The sequence below is a fragment of the Solanum pennellii genome, chromosome 6, assembly GCF_001406875.1.
Source record: "Solanum pennellii chromosome 6, SPENNV200".
NCBI lineage: Eukaryota > Viridiplantae > Streptophyta > Magnoliopsida > Solanales > Solanaceae > Solanum > Solanum pennellii.
Genome location: NC_028642.1, coordinates 52,605,509 through 52,620,071, shown reverse-complemented (window position 1 = coordinate 52,620,071; position 14,563 = coordinate 52,605,509). Strand labels below are relative to the sequence as shown.

General features: G+C 31.3%; 2 protein-coding genes across 4 annotated transcripts; both read right to left on the bottom strand.

The window, feature by feature from the left end:
- Positions 1-111: 111 nt before the first annotated feature.
- Positions 112-3,411, bottom strand: LOC107021518 (acyl-protein thioesterase 2-like). Of its 3 annotated transcripts, XM_015222197.2 has the most exons (10): positions 3,334-3,354; positions 2,955-3,040; positions 2,192-2,306; positions 1,862-1,898; positions 1,675-1,744; positions 1,496-1,600; positions 1,229-1,379; positions 875-957; positions 573-666; positions 112-490 (listed from the first exon to the last, which is right to left on the bottom strand). In XM_015222197.2, exons 2-10 carry the CDS (start codon positions 2,983-2,985, stop codon positions 406-408), a joined length of 771 nt encoding a protein of 256 aa, XP_015077683.1. In that variant the 5' UTR covers positions 2,986-3,040; positions 3,334-3,354; the 3' UTR covers positions 112-405. The 3 variants fall into 3 exon arrangements, with proteins under 3 accessions (XP_015077683.1, XP_027773792.1, XP_027773793.1); XM_027917991.1 differs by lacking the exon at positions 2,955-3,040 and having other exon boundaries at positions 3,334-3,411; XM_027917992.1 differs by lacking the exons at positions 2,955-3,040; positions 3,334-3,354 and adding an exon at positions 2,730-2,915.
- A 6,474-nt stretch (positions 3,412-9,885) lies between these two features.
- LOC107020994 (putative cytochrome c oxidase subunit 5b-like) lies at positions 9,886-13,224 on the bottom strand. Its single transcript, XM_015221557.1, has 6 exons — positions 12,895-13,224; positions 12,656-12,735; positions 12,466-12,516; positions 10,942-11,008; positions 10,762-10,841; positions 9,886-10,318 (listed from the first exon to the last, which is right to left on the bottom strand). The coding sequence occupies exons 1-6, from the start codon at positions 13,049-13,051 to the stop codon at positions 10,256-10,258; spliced, it is 498 nt and encodes a 165-aa protein (XP_015077043.1). The 5' UTR covers positions 13,052-13,224; the 3' UTR covers positions 9,886-10,255.
- Positions 13,225-14,563: the final 1,339 nt, after the last annotated feature.

Below are 14,563 nucleotides of genomic sequence, written 5' to 3'. Positions count from 1 at the left end.
TTTTAAGGGCTATAGTATGGTGCATACAATGGTCTTCAGATAAAAATTTAATACTGCTTTTGTGACTGATCCTGAGATAAATTATACCACGCTTGTTAGAAAAAAAGAGAATACACAATAAGCACAATATCCATTAATATTGATACAACCATGATACAATGACTACCAAAATTCTGAGTAGAATTGAAGAAAACAAAATGTCTACAAAGTGATGAAAATAGAAACACATCCAAACCTTTATTTTTGAGACAAAACTGGTAGACTAAGTCCTAGAATTCACCAAAGGCATATATATAGTAACTACATACAACTATTAAGTGTATACTCCCCCATATTATAGCTTACTCATGCATTTGTCCTCACTCCTGAATTACTTATAACTTGAAGCTCTTAAGAGTGAGTTCATCATCGGCAACCCTCAAGCACGAGCCTTGCATTTAACCAATTACACACCTCATCCATTTCTCTTGGTACTGTGTAATGACCAAGCCTGGAGAATAAGATGGTAGTTTTAGAAAACACTTCTTTGTACCATTTAGAACTATAATTTTGCAAAGCAAAAGATAGGATACCCGTCGTATTTTTTGAATGCAAGGTTCCTGAATCCAGCTGAGTTCAAGACAAGGGTAGACCTCTCTCCATATTTGTAAGGAACAACTTCATCACCTATAAATTACAAAAGAAAGGGTAAAAAGATAGTTATGCAGATTACAAGTTACTGATCAGAGGTCCAACCTCGAGGACTCAGAAAGATTGTTATGCAGATTACAAGTTACTGATCAGAGGTCCAACCTCGAGGACTCAGAGAGACGCACTATGCATGGTATAAGCTAAAAAGGTGTTGTACAAGTATATGCAAGTAAAGGGGACATACACGATCCATGACAGAGTAGAATGGGCAAAGACGAGGCACGTCTTGCAGCCTCTAGTGATCCTTCAATCTTGTTACGCACGTTCCTGCACAATTCCAGTTGTTAACTCCCATATTGTCTGTTGTCTAAGGAAAAAAAAAAAGAGATCGAAAACATAAAAATGACCATATAAGCACTCTTTACTTTTTTTGGTACCTCCCTTTTTATAGCTCTTGAAAGACCTCTAGGAAGCAATTTGTATGACTGATGTTTTGCACAATTCATAAATATAATTTATATCCAGAATCCAATGTAGATATATTTAATATTACTCCTCAGCTGCACTAACAAGTTTGAGATATGATATGCAATCAAACCTTGAACCAGGAAGCCATCCGCTTAGACCTATGATAGCCCTTAAGTTGACTGGATAGGTGTTTCCATTTCCGTATTTTCCTTGTGCAAAGCAAGTTGCTGAGTACAGCGCAGTCGCTGCACCCATGCTGAAGCCTCCAATACCAAGTTTAACTGTACCACACAGTTAAAATTACTAATCAGATCACGAATTATACAGACCTAATCATACAAATACACAGGAGATACCAGTGTTTTAGGTCTACATTGAAGGACTATCTAGAACTTACCATCAGCAGGTTCAGTTGACAATAAGTTTGCAATATGTGCAACGGAAGCATCTAAGCCTTCAAAATCATCAGGACCATCATCAGAAAGTTCTCCAACGTCAAACCCTGGAATAATACATAGGGACCCTTAATAACAGTTATTAAAGTTAACTTGTGATACTTTTCGGTTTCATTCTTACATGCAGTGCAAGGAAATCCACCGAGTATAGCTACAGGACGAGTTGGGGCTGTTGGACATATCCATTTGATCTGCAAGGTTATATAGTTTCACAAACAATGATTTAAGATAAAGTCTAGGTTAAAGGAGTTGTATATATATAACCAAGTCGAGCAAAATTTAAGAAGTTATCCGAGCTCTTTGCTTACATTAGGAAGGGGTAGGCTTTCCAAAAGTTGGGACCAACTGCATAAGAAGCGTAGCGATCAGCAAATGAATATAAGGAACATATAAAATGAGAGACAAGGGTGCAGGAAAGACAAGCATCAGAGCAAAAGCTTTGATCTCGCAACCCAAAATAAGTTCAATGTTCCTTCTAATAGAATTGATGCTCCATTTGCCTCAGGCTGATTCTCATGGTGACTTTATGATACTATTGCTTTTGTTTCAAATTACAGAAAGCACAGCTAAGCACAAGAAAGCGACGGTCTTTGATATGTTTACCATATAATAGCAGCTTAAAGGTAAATAGATTTTACCTGGAGCCATTATCTCCAAGGCCATGCAACCAAACTATTGTAGCTTGGTGTTTCCCTTTGGGCCTCACGACATATGTCCTCCCAAACTCGAATGTCATCCTAGAAGTTCTACTTCCTGTAATGTTATTTAACTAACTTATTAGTCTACTATCAAATGCTTGAAGCAAGAAAGATGTTTAGCGAAAACACAAAACTAGAGAAGTGAGAAGAAATGTTTCCACATGGATAATGGCAATTGCAATGTATAAAATAGCTTCACTAAATCTATCGGCTTAAAGACATAAGCTACAACTACAATTCCAACTCCAACTACTATCCCCCAATCCCAAGCAAGTCAAGATATGTTATGTGAATCCTCACCATCCATGTAGCTTCATTAACACTCATCTCAAGCAGAGACGGAGCCAAGATTTTAACTTTATGTGCCTAAATTCTACGATACTATCATGTGTCGTTAATAACTAGATTCTAGATTTACTAAGTAAATTTCAAAATGAAACTACAATGTTTGAATTAAAGTTACTGAATTCGACAGAACCTGTACACGACTTCTAGCTCCGCCCATGATCCCAAGCCATTATAAGCTACTTATAACATTTCCAAAGTGGGATAGAACCACCTTCAATGCTAAGCTAGTTAGATATATATCAAGAAGCAACAAGAACATACTACGCAGACCTTACCCCTACCTCGTGGAGATAGAGAGGTTGTTGTTTGATATGAAGAAGCAAAAAGACATAAAAGATTGTACATTGCAACTAACCAGAGCCAGTTGAAGGGTTTAAATAACTCATATCACTCTCTTCAGAGATTGAATGAAAGACTAGTGAACTGAGAAATGGTACTCAACTGCAATGAAGACAAGCCAAACAAGTAGTCCCTATTTATAAGAGTAGGCCCAAAATAGAATAAGGCATGTGAATATGCAAAAAAAAAAAGATAGTATTTATGTGTGAACTTAGCTGCCTAATATACAACCTAGAAACTCATAAAGAAATAAAAGGGCATCCATAAAAAGGAAAAAAAGCAGGCAATCTTTTAAACAGAGTGAAAAAAATAAACAGAGAATCAAAACAGAGCACAAAAAATCATCCATCCATTTTCCCCAATTCTAGAGTTACAGAGAGAGAAAGAATCTATACCTGTTGTTGGACAGGGGCAATAAATAAAGCAAAACCTACAGTTAAGAATATTACTGAAAACAAGAAAGGAATAATACCATTTTGTATTATTTTTTTTTTTTAAAAAAAATTATATATATATATATATCTGACAATCATTTATTTATGTATTGTTTGATGATTGATGGATACCCATTAACTTTCTTTTATTTTTTGGGAAAAAAAGTGTTATTTCAATTGTCCAATTTATCATCATTGTGACAATATTCAATGAAGCACTCGAAGAAAAGAGCACAAATTCCTTATTGCTATTTGAATTTTTCACCACCTATACATACATACATATATAATATATGCCCGCTGTATTAATCCTAGTACTGAAATTTCTAGATTCTTTTTTACTATATATATACACAAGAGTAGAGCGAGAGTGCCAGTTATAATTTTCACCAAATATATTAACTTTTGACTCAAACGTTCATTAAATATGTATAATATATGCCCACTGTCCCATTCTACGTTCCAATTTTTAAATTAATCCTAGTATTGAAATTTCTAGATTCGTTTTTACTATATATAATATATGCCCGCTGTCCCATTCTACGTTCCAATTTTTTAATTAATCCTAGTATTGAAATTTCTAGATTCTTTTTTGCTATATATATATATATATATATATATATAAGAGTAGAGCGAGAGGGTCAGTTATAATTTTCACCAAATATACTGACTTTTGATTCAAACATTCATTAAATATGTATAATATATGCCCGCTGTCTCATTCTACGTTTCAATTTTTTAATTAATCCTAGTATTGAAATTTTTAGATCCGTTACTCTCTCTCTCTATATATATATATATATATAAGAGTAGAGCGTGAGTGTCAGCTATAATTTTCACCAACCATACTGACTTTTGACTCAAATATTCATTAAATATGTATAAATTATTTGAAAACATATTAAATTTAAAAAGTAATAGAACTAAGAATTATAAATTTTAAATTTTAGCTTCACTATATGGATATTTGAATAGGAATTGTGAAAGAACAATTAAATTAATAATTCTTTCAGCCTAATTTATGCGACACACTAACATATTTGAAGCTTGATATTTATGTAACAACTTTTTGATTTATTTTTTTAAAAAAATATATATATGAAAATACTGCTGGGATAAAGGTATATAGATATGGTGACCTACCTGGAAATCTTTGGGACAACATTTGAAAAAAGTAAATGAACTTTTTATCTTCAAAAATTGTTTTTGTCTCTCTAGAATAGCTTTTTCTGGATTTGCCACCTATAAATTAGTGGCTCAAAGTCCTTTTCTTGTGCAAAGTCTATAAATTCAAAGTCCAAAGTCTAAAAAATCATCATGAGTTTTTTTGTTCGTTTTATACTGAAAAGGGACTCCACAACCACAAAAAGTTGCATGAACCGAACGCTCATCTGTCTTCACTTCTCAATAATGGGTTCTCGCCTCTCATGATCAGTGATAAGTTCAGAATTTTTATTAAAATAAAAATAAAAATCATATTTTTAAAAGTTAAAAGTTGCACATATTGAATAAAGTTCGTAACAATTAGTAAGAGCTTGGTAGTAAAAATTAAAACAGATATAAAAGAATATTATTGAAAAAATTTGTAAGATGGACCCTAAGCTTGATGAAATAAAATAATAATTGTCCATTAGATCAAAGCTTCGTATTCCTAATTGCCCATGAGGGCTCTAGATGTTGCAGATAAGCATATTAAAGAAGAAGTTAAGTATATTATAGTCTATTTTTATTGATTAACTAGATATTTGTCATAATAACTCTCAACGAGGATGTTGAAATTGTTTAACAACTTAATTACTTGTAATTTTATTATAGGTGACATATTATTTTTTTTATAAAAAAGAAGAATATAACACAATAATCCATATGGGTTCCCACTGTAAGGCAATGCAAGGCCATATAGGAGATGGATTCCTCGGCCCATTATGCGCCGCTTAGTTTTGTCCCACATGGGCCCTGGGCCCATCTTTTTTTGTGCATGATGGAATCGTGGACGTAAGTTAGCGTTTAATCATAGAATTTGTAATTTTATAATAATATTAGTACTCATGATGATGTGAAGTTTTCTTGTAGAAACTATACGGCTTTAACAAAAAAAAAGGGATAGTATTACAAGGTATATCGAGGATATTTTTTTGCAATATGTTTTTACAATATTCTTATATCAAAAATATAGAAACATATCGATGATAATACCTTAAGAAAAGTACATAATTAGATGAATTTGAATGACTAACAAAATCACATAGAGCATGATTGAAGTTGTTGACTTAAACTAGAGAATTATCATTCAGATGTTGAACCTATATATGCTTAGCTTGCACAAAAATTTTAAGAAGTATAAGAAAAAAAATCAAGTTAAAATAAAAAAAAAAATGCTTTGTAGCCCTGGACCCTGGTTGAAGCTTATACCAAGGTACGTTGGTGTATATGTTGTCAATATTTATTTATTTGGCATATGTGCAAATATAGATTCGACAGGTCATGTTCAATATAATAATGTTCTATGTTGTACCTCTACATGACTAGGCATTTCTCAATTATGTTCATTGTATATAATGATATTTGATTGAATATAGTTTCTTTTTCTTTTTTTTTATAACAAAAACTGCTTTTGTTTATATTTAAATTTGTAATATTGAAACACATCATCATCATAACATGATTTTCTTTTGACGGATCGAAAAGAATAATTAATATAAATCAAAATAAGGGCAGAGCTAGAGGAGTCGAATAGTGAAACATATATACATAATGTTAATTTTTATATGTATATTTAATAAATGTTCAATTTTCTTGACTCTTTTGTCTGTTCAATATCTTGTATAATTTAAATTTTTTGAATAAAAATAAATGTCTTTGTATATTCACTTGAGAGCCAAGCTCGAATTCAAGTGAAAATTAAAAAAAAAAACACTAGATAATTTTTCTATTTATTTTAGCCTTAATTGATAATATTACCTAATATAAATAAGTTTAGTCGAATATCAAAATCATTAGAACTAAATAAATATTTAACATTTTATATTTAAATTTGTCTAATAAAAAAATTTCGATTCCGCTATAAATGTAATTGTCAGGTTGTACAAGTGATCTCAAAAAGATTTTGAGTTAGCGGACATAACAATTATTCCGTTGAAAAGAAAGTCTTTCTTGGAGAGTAATTATAATGAAATCTTTTGAATGTCAACTCCATTACCCCACTTAAAATTCATCCATGTTACAGGACTATAATATAATTAATTAAATACAATATAAATTAATAATCATATCTACTAATACTCAATTAGAATCAAGATCAAGTTTTTGGTGGGGTTAATTTTTAACTCAACGACAAAATATGCTGTTGCCACTAGTATATAGTTTTTTGTTTTTTTGGTTCTTCATTGTCCGATTTCAATTTTGGATATTACTAATTTAGATTTGAGTCGAAAAATTTTATTTTAAAAGAATAAATTGTTTTCTTCCTATCAAAAGTAAATCTATTCTCTTATTATAAATTCACAATTTCTCTGACTAAGAATGAAGATTTGATGATGTTACATGATTATTAATATATATACACGATTGCATTTTTCTTGTGTGACCTTTATTCCCTATGACATTTGCAACGGTTGTAACTAAAAGATCAGAATCTTATTATACTTTTCGAGTTTAACTTTTATACATAGTTAATATAACTATTAAATCATATTAAGAAAAAAAAGAAGGTAATTATATGTCTGTTTATAATAAATGCAAAGTAACTTAAAAGTATGATAAGTAAAATGTTACGACAGGTCAAACTACATTAATAGTGCATGCAACATAACTTTATAACACTGTTAATGTGTGTAAATAGTTGTTCTATATATATTTTTTAACTTTATGGGCGTGTTTGGTAGTAGAAATACATTTTTGAAGAAAAGATTTTATATTATTTTTATAATAGGTTGATAAAAATTTGTAGAGATTATTTCAGTTGATTTTTTAAAAATAAATGACTTTCTTATGATGACAAGTTATATAATGACATTTTATATTAGTTATTTCTTTTTCACTCTCCAACACATCTCAGCTTCACCACCCTACAAGGTTACAACTATTCAATAATCTATAACATTTAAATTTGCTTCACTACATAAAAAAAAAAGATCATTATTAGTAATTAATTAATGGTAAAAGTTTAATTGTTGTTAAATATGTAATTTTTACGGCAATTAACACTCTTTGTATATGTTCTTAAAACCTTTAATGACATTGGTTCTAATGACACTTAAAAATATTAGTAAGACTTTAATACTCTTTATTAATATCTATATTTATTGTCACTAAAAATTATTTTTGCTATAGTGTGTATAATTATTGTTGCAATAATATATCTTGCTTACTTTGCAAACAAGAGAAAATAAATGAGTAATCGACTTATTTTCCTAAAAAAACATTTTCCTCCCTATCAAACACACCTTTGTCTTTTTTTCTTTGTTTTGTTTAAAGAGAAAAGAATAATAAAAAGGAGAAAAAACAAAGAAGGTTGGCACTTGCCACGATAATAATATTATTCCATAATATAACCTAACCCCCTCTTCCCATTAATTTTGCTGATTTGTTGGTAAAGTGAGTTTATCAATGCATGAAACATCCACTTTAGTTCTTGATGACTCCTACTAATGCATGAATCACCCTCTTCTCAAACAAAAGCTTTGGAATCCAAACTTTTAGGCCCCATTTTATGCATATATATAGTAGGTTCTATTATTAATAACTTCTTTTTTATATAAATACTTTATGGTATAAAAGACAAGATCTTTATAAATTAAAACAAATGGATAGAGAACTATTTAGCCATGTGATTAATTGGTTTATATATGATCTGAATCACCATGTGAAATCACTTTTAGCGATAATAAATATATATTAATAAAAAGTGTTAAAGCTTTTATTGATAGCGTTAGTTAATTGTCATTGAATATAATGTCACTAAAGCCTTCAGAGACATATATAAAAAATGCTAATTGACCCTAAAAATATATATTTAATGACGACTAAGCTATTGTCGTTAATTGATAGCCGCTGAAGATATTTTTGATATATATCTTTGCGATCACACTACAAATGCATGAATCATCCTCATCTAGTTCTTGATGACTATCAACGCATGAGTCCTCCCTTTTTGATTGTTCATGACCCTACTCTACCTTCTAGTCCTCTGAAATCTTACAATGAAGCACAACTTTGTGTTTTTAAAATTTTATTTTATTTTGTTGTATAATAGGAACAAATAGAGTGTATATAAAGTCGTCCTACTTTGGGCTTAGACTAAAACTTCACAATTTCACATAGCTCAATAAAATTCAATCGTATCAGTCAATATGTATATAATTTGTTTGAAGAAAACAAATTATAATTATAAGTGAAGAAACGCATCACAATCTAATTCGAATAACTCAAGTTCAAAAGTTTAAACGAGTTATGTTTGTACATTCACACGTATTTTAGTTAATTTAATGTGACAAAACTCTGGATAATCATTTGAAGTAGTTTTCGAATATACAATATTTTATACTCATTCACAAAACTCTGGATCTAATTCTAATTTTCTGCTCTTTCACTGTTTTTATCCCAAAAGAAAAGAAATGAAAAGAAGCACATGTATAAAAACAGCTAGCTATATATATTCTTTGGTATTTGTCCATAATTGGTAAAATTTCTTTGTTTTTATGATGAGAAATGAATTCCATTTTTATTCCCATCAACACTAAAGTACCTTCCTTTTCTTAGTTACTCTAACCCTTACAAGGTAACAGATTGGAGCCAGTGGTTAGATTCCTCTTCGAAAAATTATATTATTTACAGTATACGTTAATTTTTTGTAATTTTTTCGTATATTTACTTTTCATATTTTAAAAAAGTAAAATTTTTGGCTTAGCTACTGTCAGATAATCAATCCTCGTTACTGAGTCACGAATGTTCATGTATCATAGAGTATTGCCTTTCAATTCTTCTTTAAATTTCGAACCGGAATATAAAATAATTGCGTGTCCAGAGTTATGTAAATAATTAAAAAAAAATGCATGTTTTAACTGAGGGAAATATTCATTTTTTGTACCAGAAAAGGAAATATTTCTATTGTCTCACCTGTTCCAACTTTTTTCCATGCCATCTTTGATAATATGATTCACTTTATTTCCTTTTTGCCTTTATTGCGGAATTCGATAGATGTCCGTTATTCCAGGTTTGAGCCTCCTGGAAGCTTAACTTGGGCTGCCATCATGGTAACACATATCCTCAATGTTCGATTTCATAAAAATACTAAATTCTATAGCTTACTGGGTTCGAGATAAAGATTATTTAAGTGAATTTCTTAGCAAAAGTACAAGATATACTGTTAAATTCACATGACCAATTATAGGTTAAATTCACAAATTTGATCAGATAACTTGGAACATTAGTAAACTGAAATATCTTTCAACCATACAACCTTAGTGTGTAACTGACCGCGACAAAGTATTACCTATGTATAAAGGAAGTGAGTTACGAAAGAATGTTGCAGCAATTTAATAATATGATGAAACATCATTTTGTTCAAGTACAAGTTGTGCCAACATGAGCTCTTCAACAAAACAAAAAGGAACACTTGCAAGAAAATCAAATATGTGGCTATTGATTATTGAGCTCTGCATTTGGAGAAACGGGGTTTGTAATTCTAACAGAACATGCCACATCTATGTAAAATCTAAAAGCAAAAGTATTCAACTTCACCGCTGCCACAGCAGCTGTAAGAACAATCGATGCACTAAAAGCAAACAAATTCACAGAACCTTTTTTATCCTGTGTTTGTAGAGTTAGAAAATCTCCCATCATCTGAACCAGATTTATTCCGGCAGAAAAGTTGCAAGTGCTATCAGTGATGATGATCATCATCGTCGTGTCCATCAGGAGGTCCTCCAGGGCCAACCACCTTCAACTGTTGCATAGAATTAAAATCATTCCCAGTATGAGCTTCATTATGAGTAAAAGCTTAAGAAATTAAGGTTCACATGGGTAACAATTGATGGCTAGAATTAGATGATTTACAGCCCAGATTCCGCTCTCAAAAATTGGAAAAAAAAAAGAAAGAAGAGGGAAGTCACCCATAGAAGAATCTGAAATTTCCCCTGATTAAGGAGTGGCGTGGCCTTTCACCAAGGGGGAGCTAGTAAGGGCCCAATAACCCCCTTCATTGGAAAACTACATTGTTTATACATGGTTAAAATTATTTTTTATATATTTACAGCAGATGTTGAACCCCCTTTGGCTTCTTCAAATCTTGAAACCCCTGGCTCCACCACTGCCTTTCAAATCTCTAAAAATTCCTAACAGCCTAGAACATGATGATATGACCCAAGAATACAGAAATTCAGTACTTACCACAAAATGCTGTGCGCATACTGGGCATTCATGTGGCTTGCCCTTTTCTAGCCAGAACCAAACAACATCATGTTCGTCTTCTGTTAAAGTAGAAAATGACAGAGAAAATTAAGTGAACTTCCTAAAGGAAAAAATCAGTAATAGAGACATTTTGTATCTGACTCTGTAAAGAAAACTTACCGCCTTCATCTCCTGGACATCCTACAATTCTTTTGTCGTAGTAGGATTCAACAACAGCTGGTGCTTCCTACATTTGTAATATATTCAAAATACTTTATCATGTTACCATACATCTAATTGGAAAGATAAACTTATTGCTGTAGTAGCTTATATCAATCTAAAGAATGTCCTCACATAATCTTTTGTTTTTTGACGATTAATAATTCTTTATCAATAAATAATTCTTTATCCTGAATCATACATAAAAAGCAACAGCAGTCCACGTCGAAATTAAATTTTTCTGTAGACTCAAAAGCACACAATATGTTTTATATTAGCAGATCTCACCACCGACAGTCATAGAATAATTACATTTGAGTGTTTTAAAATGTAAAACACAAGTCAAGGCGAAACATTAGTCGCAACAAATTGGACATTGGAGACCTACGTGCTGAGAGGATCGGATCAGGGATGAGCTTGACATGACTACATGAGTAGGGTCAAAGTTTGACAAGTTTCGAATGATCCACTTCTCTGAAAGGTTTGAAAAGTGAAGATCAGAGAGCGAAAAACAGAAGAAAAAGTAGATTTGGCAGATAATTAGAGCCTCATGTATACTGTAGAAGTTCTAGAGCCTCCAGTATGGTATCAGGCTATCAGCGTTCTGGTGAATTTTGAAAGATCAGGTCGAAGTACGCATACTCAGACAAAATGAAGTTCCTTTGTGACAAATCTGAGAATCTGTTGCGACTAGTTTCAGCTACTCACACCAAAGAAAATGAATGCCGCATAATTCTACACTCATGCATGTGCACTTATTCACACATGTACATGTCTTTTTGTTGGTGCAAGATTATGCCTTATCCAAACAAACACTTTTTTCAAAAAAAAAAAAAGACTAGTTACAACCCATCTAAGCTTGACCATGCTTTATTTCCACGTACAAGTGTTGACAGAAGATACCCATCCAAAAGGATCATTTTTTTGTTTCCATGTACAAGCTAATTACAGAAATTGAAAAGATTTGTACTCCAGCTTAGTAGAATGTGAAAGAACATTGGGAAAGGAACATAAGCACATGAACTAGGGGCAATATTTGAATGATAAGAACACTAGCAACTAGAGCTCACATGTCATCTAACAGCTAGCATCGAACATGATTCATACAAGGAGATAGCATTGACTACTCAATATTCCACAGCAATAGACATATATGAAGAAGAAGTAAGCAACATTGCACTTCAATTAAATAGATTTCTTTTATCTTGTTCATGTTCATAATAAGTACAGAAAATGGTCAAAAATATCCTTGAACTATGCAAAATTGAACACAAATGCCCACAGTTAATAGTTTGGTTTTAAAATGCCCATGCCATCAATAGTTTGTTGAGCCATGTACGTTATCCATGATAGCGAGAGGTACCCATCATTACAAGTGCAAACTACTGATTCTATCTTACAAAACAACACGCATCAGATAAGATAAAAGTACTTCATTAACAGACAACAAATGTAACAAAAACAAGAACTAATAACCACACTGACCTTTGTGCCGAAAGGACCCTCAGGAAAGTTAATGGCGAGAAGATCCTTTCCCTAAGCAAACAAAAAATTACACATATAAAGTATCAGTTAGTCACAACTACACCTAAATCAATATATTTGAATTACAACTGTAAGTACAACCACAGACAAACATATAACATCAAATTCCTAAAGGATGAAGCTCACTCACTTGAATCTCAGCTTCAAGCTCTTCGCGCTCATGACCAGTAGCAATTGGCATTACATCCTCTACTTTCTTAACAACATTCGCTGTTCCACACAACAATAATTTTCATTCTCTTCACAATCCATTCACAACAAAAACTAACCAAATATATATACATGTTTATATATAAATTTGTCTATATAAATATAAAAAATACGTGCGTGTGCGAAAAAATGAGTAAGATCTGATGAAATTAGTGTTACCAGAAGCAGTACTGAAGTGGCGGGATATGAAAGGAACCGTAGGTCGAAAAGTCGCCGGAGAAGAAGATAGGGTGGCGGCGGCGGAAAGGCGATTGGATTTTGCGGTAGATCGGAGTGGGCTTAGAGTCCGAACCGGGGAAGAAAGTCTTCTCCACATGATTTTCTTCAAGGAGTTAGGGTTCCGATTCGATCTCAGGTGTGGATGAGATCAATAGTTCCTTTATTAGTGTTGCTCTCTCTTCTCCGTTGTTGATGTTTTTTTTGAAAGAGAATTTTGGGAGTGGAAAATGAGAGATCACAGGCCCGAAGCCCATGGGTTGACTCGCTCGTGCGACAATTTCTCACGAGCGTGGATACCTCTTTTGTGAAATGTTAATTTTAACTTAAATTGCTATTAAGTTCAGCACCAGAATTTATTCACTATTTCAATATTTTAAAGAACAATTTTCACATATAACAAATACAAAATTTATATTTATATGATATACTAAAGTTTGCATAATTGTGTTCCATAACAAACATAAATATGTGTAATTCGCTATATATATACAAAGAAACCAATTGTATATTTCGCTATACATATATAAAAGAAAGCAGTTGTATACAAATTAATTGTATAATTTGTGTATATATAAAACGAGGAAGAGAGAAACACAAAAGAAAAATGGACAAGGGAATATTTATATTGTATAATTTTAAGTGTATAGGACGAAGATATATATATTTACATGTGTATAAATAATTTTCTCTTGCTTTATACAAATAGAAACACAATCCATACATTTTGTTTCCATTTGTATAAGCGATAAAGGCGAGATTGACGAGCGAGATCTGGGAGAGAGGAGAAAGGGGAACGAAAATATATGTATATATACAGTTTTTATCGCTTTATACAAATACAAACACATTTTTTACACTTGTATTTATATAAAAGTGAGAAGGAACGAGCAAGAAATGGAGCGAAAGAAGGAGAGTGGCGAGCGAGAGTTTGAGACAGAGAGGTGAATGATAAACAATTTGCTACACAACACAATTAAATCAAAATATAATTATAACATTTAGTTTGATTTATTAATTAGTTTGTCATTATATATAATTTTTCTTATTTTAAATAACTTTTTTCGGGTCGAAATGTTTATAACCATTTCTATTTTTTTCATAGTTGCACTTCCTTAGTACCAGACATAGAAGCCCTTTCTTTTTTGGTTCCCAACTGCAAAAAGGGGCCCATTATTTGTAAGTTTAGTGTGAAAAAGAATAACCTAATATTGAAAAAATAAGTCTTTTTACGTCTATAAATTATAACAATTAACAATTTAATATTAAAAAGTTATGTAAAAAATTCGATTGATTTTTAAAATTTAATGATACCACAAAATGAGTTAGACGATATATACTATTTGAAAATAACATAAAAATATTAAAAACTACAATAGTTAACAATTCTTTAAAAAATTAAAATACATAAAAAAATCAATTGACTCTAAAAAAAATTTATTAATGCTGCATAAACTGAGACCTGAAAAATAATATATATATTAATATCATTAAAGTATATAAAAAAAAATTAAAGTTGTATTTGACCATAATTACGAATCAAAGTTTGTTTTTATGTTTTCAGTTAGTTATTTGAACTTAAAAAGTAAAAACAATTTCTGAATATTGCTTC